The 21238-nt window shown below is 44.9% G+C and overlaps 1 protein-coding gene across 1 annotated transcript in view; it reads left to right on the top strand.

The window, feature by feature from the left end:
* The window catches only part of KCNAB1 (potassium voltage-gated channel subfamily A regulatory beta subunit 1), a 168415-nt gene that overhangs the window by 93814 nt on the left and 53363 nt on the right, over window positions 1-21238 (top strand). The window contains exon 2 of the mRNA XM_028731361.2: window positions 3616-3659. Within this exon, the coding sequence (XP_028587194.2) occupies window positions 3616-3659 (44 nt within the window). The remainder of the gene's footprint in view (window positions 1-3615; window positions 3660-21238) is intronic.

Raw genomic sequence — 21238 nt, 5'->3', positions numbered from 1 at the left:
AGTCAAAGGTGACTATGGGGTTGCAGCGCTCATCTCGCTTTCAGGCCAAGGGAGCCGGTGTTTGTCCACAGACAACTTTCTGGGTCATGTGGCCAGCATGACTAAACCGCTTTTGGCACAATGGAACATGGTGACAGAACCAGAGCACATGGAAATGCTGTTTACCTCCCTGCTGCAGCGGTACCTATTTATTGACTTGCACTGGTGTGCTTTCAAACTGCTAGGTTGGCAGAAGCTGGGACAGAGCAACAGGAGCTCACCCCATTGCGTGGATTCGAACCGCCGACCTTCCAATCAGCAAGCCCAAGAGGCTCAGTGGTTTAGACCACAGTGCCACCCGCTCCCGGGGAGGACAGATAGACTGTCATTGGTACTATAACAACGGGAGGGTAAGCCCTCCTCCGTATGCACTACCATCCCAGTCCTGAGATCAGAAACAAATCCCACAAACTAAACTTGTTGATTGCAATCACATGCAATTAATGTCCCTAGTTTGATCCTCTGCCATCCTTCCCGCTGCGCCCCCCATCTCTGACTGTACCTACATTGCATTCTCAAGTCCAAACTTGATGTGTCAGAGATGCATCTGTGTCTCTAAAGGGAGTCCTGTGCACAGGTGAGGGGCACCAGCACACACTAGGCCTGGGCAATAGATCCATATATCTCCCAGGACTGGTATGAAGAGCAGACTGTGATGAAGAGTTTGGATTTGATATCCCGCTTTATCACTACCCTAAGGAGTCTCAAAGTGGCTAGCAATCTCCTTTCCCTTCCTCCCCCACAACAAACACTCTGTGAGGTGAGTGGGGCTGAGAGACTTCAGAGAAGTGTGACTGGCCCAAGGTCACCCAGCAGCTGCATGTGGAGGAGCGGAGATGAGAACCCGGTTCACCAGATTATGAGACTACCGCTCTTAACTGGTACACCACACTGCTGCCTTCACTCAGTGGTATATTGCTAGTGAAACCACCACCACTTCTGGGTCCCTCTGCTAGCAGCATCCGCTGGAAGGAATCAAGACTTCCTTCCTCCAGTGGGTGCTGCTAGCAAAGAGAGGCCAGGCCAAGTAGCCTTAAGCTGCTAGGGAAGGAGCCTTAGAGAGAGCAGCAAGAAGGCAGGGACCTTCTTTGGGGCAAGACCTACTGGGAAGAGTTGCTGTGATCACTAGGCCTGCAGTGCTTTGATTTCTTTGAATAAGGGGTTAACTTCACTGACACTGGATGTTTTATTGCTGTCCTGCCTCTGCCTCTGGCTCCAGACAGCTGGCTTTGGCCTTTAATGCCTTGAGATCAGATTACCTGAAATAACTCTTCTTCCTTGATGTCCCTTGTTGTTGTTGTTTAGTCGTTTAGTCATGTCCGACTCTTCGTGACCCCATGGACCAGAGCACGCCAGGCACCTCTGTCCTCCACTACCTCCCACAGTTTGGTCAAACTCATGCTGGTAACCTCAAAAACACTATCTAACCATCTCGTCCTCTGTCGTCCCCTTCTCCTTGTGCCCTCCATCTTTCCCAGCATCAGTGTCTTCTCCAGGGAGTCTTCTCTTCTCATGAGGTGGCCAAAGTACTGGAGCCTCAGCTTCACGATCTGGCCTTCCAGTGAGCACTCACTTTCCTTAAGAATGGATGCGTTTGATCTTCTTGCAGTCCATGGGACTCTCAAGAGTCTTCTCCAGCACCATAATTCAAAGGCATCAATTCTTCGGCGATCAGCCTTCTTTATGGTCCAGCTCTCACTTCCATACATCACTACTGGGAAAACCATGGCTTTAACTATACGGACCTTTGTTGGCAAGGTGACGTCTCTACTTCTCAAGATGCTGTCTAGGCCTGTCATTGCCCTTCTCCCAAGAAGCAGGCGTCTTTTAATTTCATGGCTGCTGTCTTTTAATTTCGTAGCTGATGTCCCTTACCTAAGGACTATCCTCAGAGACTCATCTCCAGATGCCCTCACCGAATGAGGTGTGGCAGATGTGTATTTAGGACAGGACCACTTCAGAGGTAGCACCCCAGTGGAGTGCTCCACTAGGGAGGCCTGTTCACCGCACGTCAGAGAAAATTTTGGAATTATAGAAAATATAGAATGAAAATTGAAGTGCGAGAAAGAAGGGCTGAGCAAGGGTGGGATGTGAACATTGTGCTTGCAAGAGAACCAGGAGAGAAGGACAAAGTAGCACGTAAGCAGGAGAAACTGTAGGAGGATGAAGGATGAAGGCCCTTGCTATGTCAGAAGGGTGTTGTTATGCTACATGACTTAGCCAGACAGAATACCTATTGTTTATGAAAGCTCAAAGTTTAAATATTACTGTGCCTTTTACCTGGCATGATACTTTCCTCTTTTGCATCCATTGCAATGCTTTTAATAAAAGAACGTCCTGTTTTGCTGACCTCTGGAATCTAGATTTTATTGGCCGTCCAGGCTGAACCCACAAGGTATTGGGTAGTGAACCCAAATATTTCCCTGACGTTGTTGTTGCTGTTGTTGGCATCTGTCTGCCTCGAGAGGCAATGGAGTGCAACTTTGGGGGTGAAGTCAAACTGCTGTTTTAGCAGCACCAAACCGACCTCCCCAGGGGGCAAGCCTGGGTAGTGTGAATGGAGGTCCTGAGTTGCCCAGAAGACAAGACTTCTCAGCCTCCCTGAAGTGGTCCAAAGGAAAGCAGAGAGATGTTTGGCTGCAGGAGTTCCTGGAAGGAGACATACAAGGTGCCATCCAACTATCTTAGAGACTCCACTCCAGATCTGTATAGGGTTTAACAAACCAGGGTTCCCTGACAACACTTGTTTTCCTTTGCTCTTTTCTGGGCTAGAAGAAAACCTGTTTGGTTTTCCACGCCTTTTAAGGGTGTGTGTTTAATTCATTGGTTTTATTCTCTTCCACTGAGGTATTCATGCTGCACAAGATCTCCTCCCCTTTTTTCTTACAGTTTATAATTGTACTCTTAATGTTTCTACAAGCCACGCAGAAAACTTTATTAATGGGTGATATATAAAGGTAAAGGTACCCCTGCCCGTACGGGCCAGTCTTGACAGACTCTAGGGTTGTGCGCCCATCTCACTCAAGAGGCCGGGGGCCAGCGCTATCCGAAGACACTTCCGGGTCACGTGGCCAGCGTGACAAGCTGCATCTGGCGAGCCAGCGCAGCACACGGAACGCCGTTTACCTTCCCGCTAGTAAGCGGTCCCTATTTATCTACTTGCACCCGGGGATGCTTTCGAACTGCTAGGTTGGCAGGCGCTGGGACCAAGCAGCGGGAGCACACCCCGCTGCGGGGATTCGAACCGCCGACCTTTCGATCAGCAAGCCCTAGGCGCTGAGGCTTTTACCCACAGCGCCACCCGCGTCCCATATATATATCACCCGCGTGATATATAAATACTTCTAATAAATGCACACATGGAAGGTACTATCTTACAAATTGCATACACACCTGGTGTGCAGATATTGGGAAGGTGAAGCTCACTTGCATGTGTGCAGGCAATGTGTGTGAAACATGTATATGATTAGCACATGTTACTGCCTGCACAGAGATAAATCTGGTAACAGTAATCATATAATTTATTTATTATATCAATTGAAATCTGAGCTAATTGTCTTCTTATTTTGATTCTAGAAACCTTGGAAAGTCTGGATTAAGAGTTTCGTGTCTGGGGCTAGGTGAGTATTTTATTGTTACTTTAAGGATAGAGGGAAGAAATTATACTAGCCATGTTCATCTGCATGATTCTGCTAATGGTAGTAGCTCTGGCTTAAAATGTGAATAATAGTGAGTTTCCCATGTTCTTATTGCCTCTGTTTATTCCATTTCTTAAGATGCCCAGCATAATGCAAAAATATACAGTATTATGATGAAAAATATTCACAATATTAAAATGGTGACAACAAGCACTTACAAATTATTATACTCCCACAATGCAATCCCAACCATGTTGATTCCGAAGTAGATCATATTGAATTCAGTGGGGCTTACTCCCGGGTAAGTGGGGTTATGATTGCAGCCTAATGCTAAAAGTAACAAACAGATACCCCCACTCTCTTCCAAGCGCATGCAGGCCAACATGATCAGCAAGAAATAACTAATAATAATAATAATAATAATATCTTTAACTAGCCACTTAAAACACCCATAAAGATAAGAGAGATGTTAACAAGCAAGTCAAATGCCTGATGCTTAAAAGATGTTAGCAGAGGCACTGGCAGGTGAATTTCCTTGAGGAGAGTATTCCACAAATGGGAGGCCAGTACTGTTTTTGATTTGAAAATTTGCATGAATACATGACACGTGCATTTATTTGACTTCACTTTCTATGAAACTGTGTCAATGTTGCATGCATCTAGTTCACCTACAGGGGCATATAAAAATATTATATTCCATACATCTTGCATATTTTTGCCTTTAGTGCTTCTAAGATCAAACAGCGCTTTCAAACAGATAATCTGCACAGTCAAGAAAGCAGTTTATTTAACATTTTCGAGTCCCATGTATGATGAATTTAAGTGCAGCTAGATTCAGGAACAGTGATTTCAAATCAAGCAAGATTCAGAGTTGTGCCCCCGAAAAGAAAAGAAATTTTTCTACTCAGATTTGTAGCTTCCAATGTTCTTATTCAGGGGATATATTTCTGTGTACATATATTGGGCAGTAGACCAAAAAAATCCATCAACTTTCCATTTAGAGGAAGAGCACAATCCAGCCCTATAAGCATGCATTGCAGTGACATTTTCCATAGCTTCAAAGAGACCCCAGTTTGCATGCAGGTCCAACCAGTAATGCGTTCTATGTGTGTCATTTGCTCACTGCCTCTAAATCTAAGACAACTTTGAAATTCATACCTCCAGAGTTTTCTTATCGTACGGGGGCTCTTTCTGAAAACCTTCCACCGCGTGGAATCTGGCACAGCTTAGCATACCTCACTGTGTTGCTATGAGACGTAAGCTTTTCGACGCTGTGGGGTCCATAGATGAGAGTGAAAACATAATAATCAAATTTGACTGCTCCCAAGGCTTTGTGCAACCTGAAATTGGATTAATCCTGAGAAAACGTATCAATTTATAAGCAGAGATATCTAAACGTCCTCAAGACCGTACCCTGGCAACAAAGTGTACCCTATAGCCTGAAATGCAACCTGTTCATTGCCCCATATCCTTCTTTATTTATATGACTTTTCCCATAATCACAGGGCTCTGCTGCCTATTGTTATTCTCACAGTGGACTTCAGAAGTAGGTCCGGATGGAAGAGGAATTTGCCAGATTCACACACTGCAACTAATTCTGTTTACCAGGGATATATTTTCTGGTACTGTACCAGTCCCTGGTAAATCACTAGACTTTTTAAACCTGATTTCTTTTTCCTTCGGGGAATTCTAAGTTAAAAATTTGTTAGAGTGCAATTAAGGTTGGTGGAGAAATTTGATCCAGTTCACATTTAAAGGCAAACCTATCTAATATGTGCTTCCTAAGACATTACAGTATATAAGACATGGGTGGCGCTGTGGTCTAAACCACAGAGACTAGGGCTTGCAGGTCAGAAAGTCGGTGGTTCGAATCCCCACGACGGGGTGAGCTCCTGTTGTTTGGTCCCCGATCCTGCCCACCTAGCAGTTCAAAAGCCCGTCAAAGTGCAAGTAGATAAATAGGTACCTCTCTGGCGGGAAGGTAAACAGCGTTTCTGTGCACTGCTCTGGTTCTCCAGAAGCAGCTTAGTCATGCTGGCCACATGACCCGGAAGCTGTCTGTGGACAAACGCCGGCTCCCTCGGCCTATAGAGCGAGATGAGCGCCGCAACCCCAGAGTCGTCTGCGACTGGACCTAACGGTCAGGGATACTTTCACCTTTAAGACATTTTATATGAACTGAAATATAGCCATCCTTCAAAATCATCACTTCTCTGAGTTTTCTGAGGCAGTTCTCCAATCAAATAATGTGTGCAAAAATGTATGTACTTGAAGAATGTGTGCATGGATACATGCATGAGTGAAAATAACATGTATAAATGCCCTATGGTCAGGGTGGGGCTGCTTATAAAAATATTTGTATTAGATTGCATACAAAACGGTATATGAGGAGAAATTTGCAGTAAAATGCTGGTAGGTGTTTGTTCATGAAAACTTCAAAATAAAATCAGGAACTGGTCCAGAAAACTGGACTTAAGGGTGTGAAAATGAGAAACAGAGAGAAACAAAAATTGACAGGTTTGGTCATCCTTAGGCACAAACATTTTCATACTGTCTGATAGCAGCCAAGGGCCAACACTGCACACCTTTTTTCCCCTGAGCCCAAAGAGGGCTCTGAGGTGTGACTGCACCAGGTCACTAGGCTTGTGCGAAGGAGGGGGGGGTGATGCCTTGGTATTGCTCTTGCAGATGACCTGATTCTAAGTACTGGCAGGCCAGAAGAGGAATGGTGAGTTGAAGGCAAGACAAAGGAAACCTTCTGGCATGCAGCTGGGGCTGCTGAAAAGGCATCTGCTGGGAGCAAGAGGTGCCATTGTCGGCTGGGAGCAAGACAGGACTGAGGATTTATGGGCAGAACAAAGGAATGCATGTGTAAGGGAAGGTGAGAGGGAATCTTGTTCAGATAAGGTTAAAGAACAGAGGGAAATGCAGAAGAAGCAGAAGGGAGTTAAGTTACACAAAGCTGGGCAGAAAACCCTGCCTTTAGTATGGGATTAACTTGAACGCCTCTTAAAGATCCAACAATAAAAACATGATAATGTGTAGGATCCTGGTCTTTCTTGAAACCAGTCACACTCTGAAGCAAATGTGAACGGCGCTCATTATAAGGGAGAATTTTACAGATAGTAAAATTCCAACTTTAAGCCCCTGGATCTCAGACAGAATTAACTTTCTTTTATTTCTGGTTTGGTTTGTGTTTGTGTTTTTTTTTTCCCCCTCTTCTCATTTTGCAATATATAACGGACAAGAACTGTTACAAATATCTTGACTGTCTTTGCATGGTGTTATAGATGTAGGGTAAACCGTAGAAATTAATAAATGCTACGGTTTTTGTTATTTTTATCTCCCGGGCGGCAGCCAGGGAGATGAACCAACACAGGAACGGTTCCCGCTCACAACACGCCCCCCCCCCCTCTGGGAAGAGGAGAGGCTTTGCAAGAAAGGAGATTCCGATTAAACATTGAGGGAAACTTTCTGACAGTAAGAGCTGTTCATCAGTGGAACAGACTCCCACGAGAGGTGGTGGACTCTTCTTCCTTGGAGGTTTTTAAGCTGAGGTTGGATGGCCATCAGTCATGGATGCTTTAGCTGAGATTCCTGCATTGCAGGGGGTTGGACGAGATGATTCTATAATTCTAGGAGCCGATGTGGCCTCAGAATAAGCAGGCGAGGGAGCCCAGCCAGCCAGTCCACCACCAGCTCTTGCTGTTGGGAATGGACAGACAAGTCCCAGGCCCCTATGGGGCAGTGTGAGGAGGCACCTCTCTTTGGGGGGGGGGTGTTCAGCTCAGAGACCTGGGACGGCAGCAGCAGCTGCCTAGAGGACTCCCAAGCAGAGGGGAGGGGAGAGGAGGCTGAGGGAACCCTCCACAAGGGAGTGTGTTCGAAAAAGGGTGAGAGGCTGCCAGCTCTGCAGGCAAGGGGTGACATATCTGGGTTCCTGAGCCCCACAGGGGTGGCACAGAAAGTATGTAGTTGGTTAAGGGAGCCATGAACTCAAAAAGGTTGAAAACCTCTGCATTAGAGGAGTCATGATTGAAAATAATATACATTGTCATGCGGTACAAATAGCACACAAGACGATGCTCCAATCAAGGAGATCTCTCCAAAGTCCACCATGAAACTGGGGGGAGTCCTTGTCTGTTTTTTCCTGCCTCACAGGGATGTCCACTCATGAGTGCTAAGCCCTTTGGGGGGCCCAATTTTTGGGGGGGTTGGGGCAGTCCCCCCAATGTTCCCCAAAATCAGGGGGCAGAGGAGGTCAAGTGAGAAGCTAAGCAAAGTGTGGCTTCAGTGGCCTGATGTGGAGGTGAAGGATGTTCGAAGCAGCCCCCTGCTGGAGGAGGAGGAGGAGCCGCCAGCCATTGAAGCTCCTCCTGACATCACACATGATGTCACGCTTGTGACGTCAGCCCCCCATCACCTTTGCATGTGATATAAAGAGTTGCCATGCTGTGTAAAAAGAAGAAGAGCTTGCACTTCCTTTTGCTGTGTGGATTTGGCATGTTAGTTGTTCTGCCAGTGCCACTGCCCAGATCATTTGGTACCACGCTTCAACTGTTAGACCTTTAGCCGTTCGCCAGCATCTGGCAGTTTCCAGATGGGCTGCTATTAGCAGAAACAGCAGCATATATTTATATACAGTGTAGGGTTGGTTGTTTTTAAATTCTCACACTGCAGCTGTTGTCCCACACTTAGGCTTCGGTTACCTTTGAGGGAAAGATGAGGCTTGTAATGTAAATTTAATCTTTTTTCTTTCTCCTTTGAAAATAGCAAAGTTCTAGCTCTCATGGCTAGAAGGGGGGGGGGGGAATGAAAATGTGTTGACTTAATAGCAGGAGCAGCTGGCCGGGCAGGAGGATGGCATTTGCGATATTGTGGAAGACAATTGTTATCGTGAGGAGATTAAGGTGGTGCCTAGCAATTACCCTTCTCATGCCCAGATCATGTCTAAATCCTGAGCCGTTAAGTGGTTAATTCTGTTTATTCCACAAATAAGCAGCCTAGTTTCTCATGGGATATAAATGTGCATGAATGTTTATCTTTAAGATAAGGCTGCAGCTGACACCTGGAGTAAAGAGTCCTTGGAAGTTATCTGTGTTGACTTCCTGCCTAGTATTATTTAGTATTTCAACTCTGATGGGAAGTGGATGTTTTACCCAAACACAAGCTGTGGTTTACGTAACTTTGGTGAAGATGGGCCCCAAGGGCATATAAGCCCCAGGGACTGTGTTAGTGAGAACCTCTGGACGGTCTTCAGGGGTCATGCCTGTTCCTAAGAGAGTTCCCAGGAACCCAAAAAGCCAAGAGGCATGAGATTGTGACAAAGCTGTGTAGCTTTGTTTGATGTACTTAATGAAATATTTAACCCTCTCTCCATTTATGTCTTCATTGTGTTCAAAACCCTAAAAGAACCGTTGCCCCTTTGGCAATACACTGACCTCCCCATCACCAGCATTACTGGGCTTACTGGGAGAGACGGAGGCAGCGGTGAGGTCAGAGCAGTGCAGCCAACCATGCTGGGTTGCAGCTCACCAACCATCTCACAGCCCTTTCCCTGGTATGCCGCAGCTATGACAGTGAAGGGAGGTCAGATAGCAGCCACTGCCCTCACCTGCTGACCACTATTGCTCAAATCTTTACTCATGAAAGGTAGACGCAGAGTTCCCAGTTATCAAAATGTAGTACTTTGTCATGCAGATCTCCTGTCATTCCAGATCTATTTGCCTTATAGCATTTGAACGGGCAGCTTTCTGTCAATGATGGGGGAGGTGGGTATGGGACATGGAATTGCTGATGGTGACAAATCCAGAATTGGGACTTTACAGCTGGAACAAATAGAGCTATTTGAATAGAATCATAGATCTGTAGAGTTGGAAGGGCCTCCAAGGCTCATCTAGTCCAATGGACTAGAGTTGTTTATTCTATGTTCATAGTCAAATGTGGCCTAGCAAATGCATATCTTTGCTATGTGAAAACATGCACGAGCGCACACATGTGCATTTTAGGCAGAGACAAAGCTGTTGTGGTAAGACATTGCAAGTGGATTTTGATTTAACAGGGGGGGGGGAGCAGCCTGCAGACCATTCCCTTCTTTTGAAAGATCTAGAATTGGGGAGATCATGGAATTTGTTGCTGTTTTTTTAAGAGATGTAAAAATATAATAGGTAAAGGTAAAGGTACCCCTGCCCGTACGGGCCAGTCTTGCCAGACTCTAGGGTTGTGCGCTCATCTCACTCAAGAGGCCGGGGGCCAGCGCTGCCCGCAGACACTTCCGGGTCACGTGGCCAGCGTGACAAGCTGCATCTGGCGAGCCAGCGCAGCACACGGAACGCCGTTTACCTTCCCGCTGGTAAGAGGTCCCTATTTATCTACTTGCACCCGGAGGTGCTTTCGAACTGCTAGGTTGGCAGGCGCTGGGACCGAACAACGGGAGCGCACCCCGCCGCGGGGATTCGAACCGCTGACCATGTGATCGGCAAGTCCTAGGCGCTGAGGTTTTACCCACAGCGCCACCCGCGTCCCAAAAATATAATACAGCAGCGTAAAACTAAAGAGGCCAATTCTACTTGATTTGCCCTTTGAAAATGAAACACACGGCTGCTTGCCATAGCAATTACTAGAAGAAGTTCTAGCGGACAAGGAGCCTTCGATGCACGGAAAGAAAGAATTGGCAATAGGGGACTCGTACATGTCCAAGTGAATATGTGATCTTCCCCTCACAACCCACCCCAATTCACTTGCTCGTAACTTAAAATGCCTTCATGGTTCCCTTTAGCTAGCAATCAATTGGCAAATGCCAAATATTTACGGTTACTTTCTAAGCCCAGAGACGTTTTAGTAACAACATATTTATCAGCAAGCCTGCAACAGTCTGATATTCGGGGATACAGTTTGCCGCACTCGCCGCTCGGAAGAGGAAATCCTTAATCCATTAATTGTTCCAAAGAAGCTCAGTATACCGGTATATATGAACTGCTCTTACTCTGCTCTCCACCTCCAGATCTTGAGTCATACATTTTGGCTGCAGTTAACATGGGCATATGCAGAACACATGGGGGCACTGCAGTGGCCCTTTTGAACAGCGCTGTCGTGGAGTGCTTGGCACCAGATTACAACAGTCAATCACTGAATGGTCAAACAGTTATCCTGAATCAGTTTTATGGTGCTCCACTGCCTACTGAAGGGGAATATTGTTGAAGTGATGGGATTATCAACATGCCCCATATACCCCCACTTGGCCACATCAACCTGCAAAACCAGCACTGTTATGAGTTCCCCATAATACTTATTTCACACTTTTAAGAAATCTTTTTTAGTGTGGCAGCACCTACGCTTCAGAACTCCCTGCTTATTGGTATCCAGTAGGCTCCTTGGCTGAATTATTTTTGCTTAAAACATTTTCGTTTAGGCAGGTCTATCCAGACATATAGAAGTTGCATCTGTTTTAACTCTTTTCCCTCTATTGTTGATTTTAATAATCTTTTGAATGTTTTAAATACCAGTTTTGAACTGTTTTTAATCAATGTTTTTTTAAAGTTTTGTTTTATATATTTGTACACCACTTAGAAGAGGACGCGTGTGGCACTGTGGTCTAAACCACAGAGCCTAGGGCTCGCTGATCAGAAGGTCAGCGGTTCAAATCCCTGCGACAGGGTGAACTCCCAGCTCCTGCCCACCTAGCAGTTCGAAAGCACGCCAAAAAGTGCAAGTAGATAAATAGGTACCACTCCGGCAGGAAGGTAAACAGCGTTTCCGTGCGCTGCTCTGGTTTCGCCAGAAGCAGCTTAGTCATGCTTGCCACATGACCTGGAAACTGTCTGCTGACAAATGCCGGCTCCCTTGGCCAGTAAAGCAAGATGAGTGCCACAACCCCAGAGTCGTCCACGACTGGACCTAACAGTCAGGGGTACCTTTACCTTTACCTTTACTTTTACACCACTTGGAGGGTTCTTTTTTTAAAAAATCAATGAAGCAGTAATAGTACCTCTCTATTCTGCCTTGGTCAGGCCACACCTGGAATGCCGTGCCCAGTTCTTAGCACCACAATTTAAGAAGGGTATTGACAAGTTGGAATGTATGCAGAGGAGGGCAACCAGGATGATCAAGGGTCTGGAAACCAAACCTTATTAGGAATGGTTGAAGGAGCTGGGTATGAGGAGACTGAGATCAGATATGATAACCATCTTCAAAGGTCTGAAGGGCTATCACATGGAAGGTGGAGCAAGCTTGTTTTCTCCTTCTCTGGAGGGTAGAACCCAAATCCATGGCTTCAAGTTACAAGAAAGGAGATTCTGACTAAACGTCAGGATGAACTTTCTGGTGGTAAGAGCTGTTCAGCAGTGGAATGGACACCCTCGGAAGGTGATGGGCTCCCATCATTGAAGGCAAAGGTTGAATATCAGGGATGCCTTAGTTGAGATTCCTGGCCTGCAGGGGGTTGGATTAGAAGACTCTACAGTTCTATGATTCTATGAGCTACATGGAGCAATGGTCTGACTCAGTATAAGGCAACTTCCTATGTTCCTAAGGAATTATCTATGTAACTCAGGATCATTCACATAATCGATAGCACCCTGTTCTGTGACATATCCTTATTTCAGCATCTCAAGGGTTTCAAGATATAGAAGGGAGGAGAGAATCCTCTAATTAGTTTTTTTAAGTTGTTGTTGTTGTTTAGTCATTTAGTCATGTCCGACTCTTCGTGACCCCATGGACCAGAGCACGCCAGGCACTCCTGTCTTCCAGTGCCTCCCGCAGTTTGGTCAAACACATGCTGGTAGTTTCGAGAACACTGTCCAACCATCTCGTCCTCTGTCGTCCCCTTCTCCTTGTGCCCTCCATCTTTCTCAACATCAGGGTCTTTTCCATGGAGTTTTCTCTTCTCATGAGTACTTTGTTTTTTAAGGGGGGGCTATAATTAATGTAAAGGTAAAAGGTAGAGGATCCCTGGACAGTAAAGTCCAGTCAAAGGCGATGAGTGCCACTATGGGGTTGTGGCGCTCATCTCGCTTTCAGGCTGAGGGAGCCAGCATTTGTCCACAGGCAGCTTTCCGAGTCATGTGGCCAGCATGACTAAACCACTATTGAGGACCGTGATGAGTGCCAGAGCACATGGAAACGCCGTTAACCTTCCCTGCCAAAGTGGTACCTATTTATCTACTTGCACTGGTGTGCTTTCGAACTGCTAGGTTGGCAGGAGCTGGGACAGAGCAATGGGAGCTCACCCCATCATGGGGATTCGAACCGCTGACCATCTGATCGGCAGGCCCAAGAGGCTCAGTGGTTTAGATCATAGCACCACCCGCATCCTTATAATTAATATAGGACCTTTGAGGCAATTTTACCCAAGACTTCAGCACCACAAGATAGTGTCTACCCTTCCAGAAACAAAGTGATCAAAAACATTGGAAATGACCTTATTCTCTTGCCCCCGTCATGCTGGCTCCACCACCCTTAGGAATGTCTAGTGTGTGGAAAACAATATCCTTAATCCATTAATATTTCTAGCTTTTCCTTTGATGTTTAAATTGCTATTTTATCTCTTGCCCTGGTTTCTCGGGCTTGCTGCTTTCAGTTTTGTGATACAATTCTAGGGTAGCTTTTGTTTGTTATTCCAGTCAATTCATGCTAGAGACAGTTAGCTGTTACTTTCTCCCTGAGTTGAATCAGACAAATTGCTATGCAGCATGGAAGCCCAGGCACCTACATAGATCTCTCAATTACTGGGCATGTTTGAGTAGACAGTGTTTAGGTGAATCATAGACCATGCATGATTAAACCTTCAATATTTGCTGGAATACTCTAGAGTTTTCATAGGAGTACTGAAGTGATTGTTTTTAGTCTAATTGGCAGTCATTAGAGAAACGCATTAAAGTTGCTACCAGGCTGTCAGTATTTTGCAGGAGGAATTCAGGCACATACTGGAAATGTAGGTTTGTGCTATTCAAGTGGATTAAAGGTTTGTCACTTTGCACAACAAATCCAGGTGCAGTTTTTTAAAAAAAAAACAGTGGTATCTCAGTTTACGAACTTAATCCATTCCGGAACTCTGTTCTTAAACCGAAGCCATTCTTAAACCAAGGCGTGCTTTCCCTAATGAGGCCTCCCGCCGCCGGTGCCCTTCCACCATTCGGATTCCGTTCTTTGACTGAGGTAAAGTTCTCAAACGGGGACACTATTTCCACTTTTGAGGAGTTTGTAAACCGAATTGTTCTTAAACCGGACTGTTCTTAAACCGAGGTACCACTGTAATAAGAATCATCTGGTTTTTATAGTTAAGAAAGCAACCAGGGAATGCACTAAAAGTGTTGGGTCAGGATGAATGCTTGTCGTCATGGAAGCTCCCCACAAATAAATCAGAACAAATGTTCAATAAAGACTGGGCATAAGCTTGCATATACACCATGCCATTGAAGCACATTCAAAACACATCATTCCCCTCACATAAAGAATTCTGTGGGAACTGTAGTCTGTTCCAATGGTAAAGCATGAAACTCTTAATCTCACAGTTGTGGGTTCAAGCCCCACATTAGCCAAAAATATTCCTGCATTGCAGGGGGTTTTGACTAGATAGCTCTTGTGGTCCCCCTTCCAACTCTACAAATCTATGATTCTATGTATGCTGGGAGTTGAATGGTAAGCTATAGCTCCCAGGATGAGTGTTAAACTGTAGTACCCAGTGCTGTGTACATTAGGCCACAATGTGGGTGGAGCCTCAGTCCAAACCTCAGTGTAAGCTTTGCCAGATTGGAACCAAACGGTAAAAGGTCTGAAGTTTCTAACCTTTGCCCATGAGAAGAAGAGGGAGTGCTCCCACTGCCAATCCATGGTTTACCATTATTTCTGAATATGTAATTATCAATATTTTGAAAGAAATCTCCAGAAGGCAAGTGGATGAGAAATAAAATGGCAGTTTGGTGCCCAGCTGCAGTGATTTCCTGCATCCATAGAATTTCTACCGCAGTGTCCCAAGTTGTTGTTGAACTCCAACCCCCATCATCCTCAGTCAGCTTGGTCCGTGGACAAGAATGATGGGAGTTGTAGTTCTGGAACTTCTGGAATGCCACTGTCAGCCAGAGCAGACAATACTGTGGTAGGTGGACCAATAGTTTGATACCTGCATTTGGCTGCTTTGTATGTTCCTAAGTAAACATCTGTTTTCACTGCCTGGTACCTAGATAAGTGACAGCTCCTCCACTAGCAGATAAAGCAATTCAAAAATTGGAAGTAATATGCTCATATGCTTGGCTCTTTGTGCTTTGGGATTTTCATCTCCCAGTGTTTACAAGTTACCTCTGCCTATGAGGTTTAAAGCACTTGCATGTAAACATTTTCAGGTTTCCTCGGTTGCTTTGGTAACATGTCATTTTTGAAAGAATCATAATGGAGAAATTACTGGAAGGCTGAAATGGCTTAATGCGAAGGATTGCAAGAGATTTCAAGGACGGTGAAGCAGCCCCTGAAAGTAATATTTGAAAGTGGAGAGCATGAGCCCTGTCAATGGTTTCTTAGGCACCCTCCTTAAATCCTTAAAATGGGCTCTAGTCAGTTTTCGGTTGGGTTTATCACAAGCCTTCCACAGACACACTCCCCAGCTGTTTCATTGCTTCCAGCTAAGCTACCCAGAAAACCAGGGAGCTGATGTGACTGGATTGTTTGTTTGCTTGTTTATATGCCACCCATCTGACTGGGTTTCCCCAGCCACACTGGGCGGCTTCCAACAAATTAAAACACAATAGGACATCAAATATTAAAAACTTCACTTGGGCAGGGCTGTCTTCAGATGTCTTCTAAAAGTCAGATAGTTGTTTATTTCCTTGACATCTGAAGGCAGGGTGTTCAACAGGGAGGGCGCCACTACCGAGAAGGCCCTCTGCCTGGTTCCCTGTAACCTCACTTCTCACAATGGGGGAACTTGCCAGAAGGCCCTCGGAGCTGGAGTTCAGTGTCTGGGCTGAATGATGGGTGTGGAGAAACTCCTTCAGGTATATAGGGCCAAAGCTGTTTAGGGCTTTATTCAAAATGATTCACATACATTTAGCAATCTCCACAACTGCTGGTGGTTGTTCATTATCACAAATGTGTCAAATGTACATTTTAGGATTTTAAAAGTATGTTTAGAAATGTGCCCATTGAGATAGGATACATATATTTATGGAGGGGGGCTGGGAAAAAATGAGATGGACTGGGTATATGAATCAATAGATGAGAAACTGACACAGTCCAGAAATAGATTGATCTGCCTGTCCCTACAGGGGTGACATTTGAACGCTGGAGTTTCTAGCTCAAATCTCAGTTTCTTAGCTGCAGTATGGTACGCTAGCTTTCACCTAATGCACAACCTCCTGCATATGTCAATGCACAAATAAATTAAAATGCATCAAAATGCATAAGCATAAATAAAGGTCAAATAAATGTTCCAACAACAAACTGGCTTGTATGAGGGGACCGTGGACAAATTTATAAAATACACAGAGAGGCTAGTTTTACTCAAGAATGTAACTAATGATCAACTCTATTTCCCCAAGTTCCAAAGCTTAACTATGCAGCTGAATATTGGAATTAACAGAGTGAATCATATTAGCATTGTGAATCTGCCTTTCTCCAGTGCTAGAGTAAATAGCAGGCATTAGTTAGAGAAAGAGACTGTACCCATCAGGATCATGCAGGTGCAGAATACTTCCCACATTCATGTTTATCTCCAAATGCTTTGGTATTTTGGCAACTTGCTTCCCCCTTCTCCTATCTTCAGTAGGACCATACATTCTGCTGTTCATACATTCTTATCTTAAATCCACAAAGTGCACCCATGATTACTTTTTCCTTGTTCTTCCTTTATGCCTCTGCACCCAAACAATAAGTCACCCTAAACCTTTTGAAATGTGCAGCAATATTTAACAAGGTCAGTCAGAAGGTTTCTTCATAAAGTTAGCAATACCATTTTAATTCACCCATTTAATAGTGAAAACCATTAAGGCTTTGAAATGTAAGTTTCCTGGATTGTTTTTATTTAGCAGGTTAGTTGGTTTTGTGAGTTGACACCACTAATATTTCCTTTTCCATTTTTATCTTTTTTGGGTCTTTGTTTTTGCCAAGGTTTTCTGAGATGCTTGATGAGTCTACAAGGAATTCTACAATCGCCTCTTTTCTTTTCTTTTTTATAATATTTTTATTAATTTTCCATCAATAAAAAATGCATATCACACCACATTACAACTCACAAATTTTCTCATTTTTTTGGACTTCCTTCTGCCTCTCTGACAATCATCCGAATTTTTTCCTAATTACACATTTCCTAAATTTACTATTGCTTTTTAACACACCCTACCACATCTATTTTTCTTTTTTACAATATTTCTTAGACCTTTACAGAGCTTCTTTAAATGCCACTAACGTTACAATCGCCTCTTTTCACATGCCATGGTAGACTATGGTTTATGACTTACTGGCAATGAGCAGATCACTCCTACTTTGTTCCTCATCTTGTGCATGCAGGAGCTGCAAGCCAAGTAACTTGGTGGGTCAAGAGGTGTGAGTACAGAATCATGCTTTGTTTTCCCGGAAACAAACCATGATCTGGAGTCAAGGTTTGTAGTTGGCTTCCTAGACTGGGGCTGCCCAGGTGCACCAGGGGAACCAATCCTGTGCTCCTCCTGGTGTATGTTAACGGAGAAATCTGAGGGCTCCCTTGGACAAAAAAACAAGGACACCAGCCAGGAATACTAGAGCAAAACAGCAGCCAGTAGGCTTGGTCTGTATTGAAGACTGTCACGACAGGACTCCCATCTGCCACAAGGTGGAACAAGATGGAAGCCCCAAACAAAAGAGAACCCAAACTTTTATTAGCTGCTAATCCCCATGTTACATCCCCCCCCAAACTACATCACTAATACATCATGGTTACATCATGAAAGGGGAGGTCTGGTGCAAGCACTGTAATCTGAGCATTCTGGATGCTGCCCTATGGTTCTCCTTGCCCTCCACCAAACACCCATCAAGTGTAACAAAAGAGATCTTTACATTTCCCTGTTTCCAAGCCAAGTTAATCACACCCTTTTGTCTTCATCTGGGTTTGTTATTTCTGGAATGGCTACCTGTCTAGCACTCAGGTATCAGGAGGCCAGGGATTATCACTCAGGCAGAGGGGCTGCTGAGTAGCTGAACTCACATGTCTATATGAATTTCTGAAGTTTTCCCAGTGAGCCATAGATACATTTATCAGTAAATTGTTACATTTGGTATCGTGCAGCAAAGGCCCTTTGAATAGCTAGGAAGAAACTGTGATGAAGTGTTTTGTGGGGACAAATCACAAAAGTCACAAAAGTGATTGTGTTGATTTTGGTAGTGGGCTGCATGTGCATGATATCTGCTGGAGGGGCAACCCCCCCCCACCCTATACATAAATTCCTGCAACATGTACAAAGCCCCAACCTCTCTTGGTGCCCTGCCCATTCAGGTAAGCAGCAGCTGTCATAGGTAGGTAGTGGCACTGTGGTTTTCTTCCAGCCTCCTAACGTCAAGCTACTGTTTTTTGAAAAGACTGGGGAGGTCATGATCACAGCCAGCCCTGCCATTAGGTAAAGTTGAAGCCATTGCCCCAGGTAGCAGATGCTGGAGGTTGTGCTGTCAGCCCCATGGCTGCTGCTCCTGAGCCCTCCAACCATTCCCCTCTTTTGGAGGAGAGAGCTGTGCATGCCACATGACCTGGTCTGGCTCTGGTGAAAAATACTCTCCCATCGCCAGTGTTCAAGTAAGATGGAGCTGCCCATTGGGTTAGCTTTTGTGCTGAAATGAGAGAGGCCCCATCTTGTCCTTTGCTTCAGGCGACAAAAAGTCTTCAGCCGGCCCTGAGCATTATTTGATCAAAATGGGGGACAGGGTAGGAGTCAGGCGGTGGGGTTTCCGACTATCTGATAATGCGCATATTAACACACATGCATTTCTGAGCGAGACATGTTTAGGGCTGCTTTGCGGCTGTGATTGAATCAAAGTGACACGGTAACTAGGTGATAAAGAGCATGGGGTGATTTTTAAATTTCCCATTTTTTCACACTACAGCACCCTGTCTTCTGCATCATGATGTGCAAACTCAAGTGATGGTGACAGAAGCAAAGGCTGTTTGAGCTCTTACTCATCTGTGGTATTTTTCAGCTTTAGGTATTTGACGAACAAGAGCAGGGCAGATCTTCAGAATGAAGATCTTTATCTTAATTGGCATTTGTATTGGATTTGAATTGATTTTATACATGAGCTGTTTAAACTGTATATGAAACTTTTAAATTGTTTTTATATATCTACAATTGTTTTAACTGTTTTTATATATGTTAACTGTTGTGTGGGTAGATGATAGATAGATGATAGATAGATAGATGATAGATAGATAGATGATAGATAGATAGATAGATGATAGATAGATAGATAGATAGATAGATAGATAGATAGATAGATGATAGATAGATAGATAGATAGATAGATGATAGATAGATAGATACCGTATTTTTCGCTCCATAAAATGCGCCTGACCATAAGACGCACCTAGTTTTTAGAGAGGGAAAGCAAGGGGGGGAAATTCTGCGCAGAGCATGTAAGTGGCTCTCGCTTTTCTTGCTTTAAACCCTTCCTTCCCTCCTCCCGCTTCGCTGAGAAGCCAGCAGAGCAAGAGTGATAGCTGCTCAGCGCCTCTTGTTCTGCTGGCTTCCCAGCAAAGTGGGATGAGGGACGAAAGGGAGCCCTTACAAGGGAGCGTTGAGCAGAGCCTGGCAGCGACTCTTGCTGGCTTCTCCGGGAGGTGTGGGAAGGGACAGAGGGTAGCCCGTCAGTCCCTTCTCCCTCCTTGGGGAAAAACCCCCAAAAGCCACACACACGCTCCGTGCGGCTCTTTAAAGGGAGCGCTGAGCAGAGCCTCCTGCCTGCATTCGCTCCATAAGACGCACACACATTTCCCCTTACTTTTTAGGAGGGAAAAAGTGTGTCTTATGGAGCGAAAAATATGGTAGATAGATAGATCACACAGCGAGAGAATTACTAGCATATTGCATACCTGTAAAGGATACCCCTTAACAAATGACTAGGGCACTGGTTGGCAAACTTGAACAACAGAACGCACAACTTTGTCCCAACTGTCAAAATCGCCAAAAAAAATGCTTGCTCCAGGTGAGAGATTTTTGTGTGTGATAGGACTTTTTAAAGCGCAAAAAGGATTTAAAATAATAAAGAGAAGTAAGAAAAATACTAAGGAGAAAAATAGTATTCTTCTATATTGCAGACAGGTTCATTTTAAAACTCATTCTCACACTCACTTTTCACTACCAGGGAGGTTGCTGGGTTAATCCATTACTGGAAAACAAACACAGAAGCTTTAAAGATGAACAGAATGATTGTGCCATTAGCTGTTGCGAACTTTGCATGATCTTGCACAGCTCTCAATCATTCTCATGGGGCCTAGACGGGAGAACTTCTCAGTGGATGATGACCTTAATGTTTGATGAGAGGTTTCAGAAATCTCGAAACTCATCTTGACACCATGAAGCAAGAGTTACATCTAGAATTAAGGTTAACTATGTATTCCCCTTCACACATGATTGCAATATTGCGGACGAGAGAAGAGGGCTGTGTCTGCTGATCCGGCCCCTGTTGCCACATCTATGCTGACCTCCCCTCACCCCATTTACTATTTGGGGGACACAAGGGAACCCTGCTCTGTGCATGTAGGCTTCCCCCCAAATGTAGATCCCTGACTGCACAAGTCTGCTCATCACATACGTCAATTTCAGTTTTTCTCCGTTTCTCATTTTTCCCAATCATAAGTTCAGTTTGCCACCTTTCCACATCTGTTTGTAAACTTTTGTGGGGAGGACATCCTCATTAACATTAATCTACATTCCAGAACGCATTTTTCTTAAGACACAGTATTTTTGTATACAATTTTGCCCAATATACGCCCCCCCGGCATTTCTCCCTATTACAATGCATTGCTGTTATTTTCACCAATTCTTAGGCACACTTTTGTATGTTGGGGGGTTTTATGGGTTGGAGAATTGCATCACAAAATTCAGAGAAATGTGAATTTCTGCAAATAGCTGCCTTTCAAAGAATTCTAGAGTTGGAAGGGACCCTGAGGATCATCTCGTCTAAACCCTTGCAATGCGGGAAAGTGCAGCTGTCCCATGAGGCAGTGGTTCTGAACCAGTGTGCCGTGACACCCTGGGGTGCCTTGAACGATATTCAGGGGTGCTGCGGGCAACACTGGCCTCTGTCCCTCTTTCCTTCCCTCCCTCCCTCTGATGCCCTCTCGCATCTCTGCCTCCCAAAGGCTTGCACAGCTGTTTATTGCACCAGCCATGGCTATAAGCTCCACAGTGACTTCTCTTTGTGGTGGGGAGGGGAGGAAAGCCAGTGTGGTGTGGTGATTAAGAGCGATAGACTCATAACCTGGTGAACTGGGTTCGCTTCCCCACTCCTCCACATGCAGCTGCTGGGTGACCTTGGGCTAGTCACACTTCTCTGAAGTCTCTCAGCCCCACTCACCTCACAGAGTGTTGTGGGGGAGGAAGGGAAAG

The sequence above is a fragment of the Podarcis muralis genome, chromosome 6 (assembly GCF_964188315.1).
Source record: "Podarcis muralis chromosome 6, rPodMur119.hap1.1, whole genome shotgun sequence".
Classification (NCBI taxonomy): Eukaryota; Metazoa; Chordata; class Lepidosauria; order Squamata; family Lacertidae; genus Podarcis; species Podarcis muralis.
The sequence above is the reverse complement of the archived record's forward strand: the minus strand, read 5'-3'. Positions and strand labels throughout refer to the sequence as shown.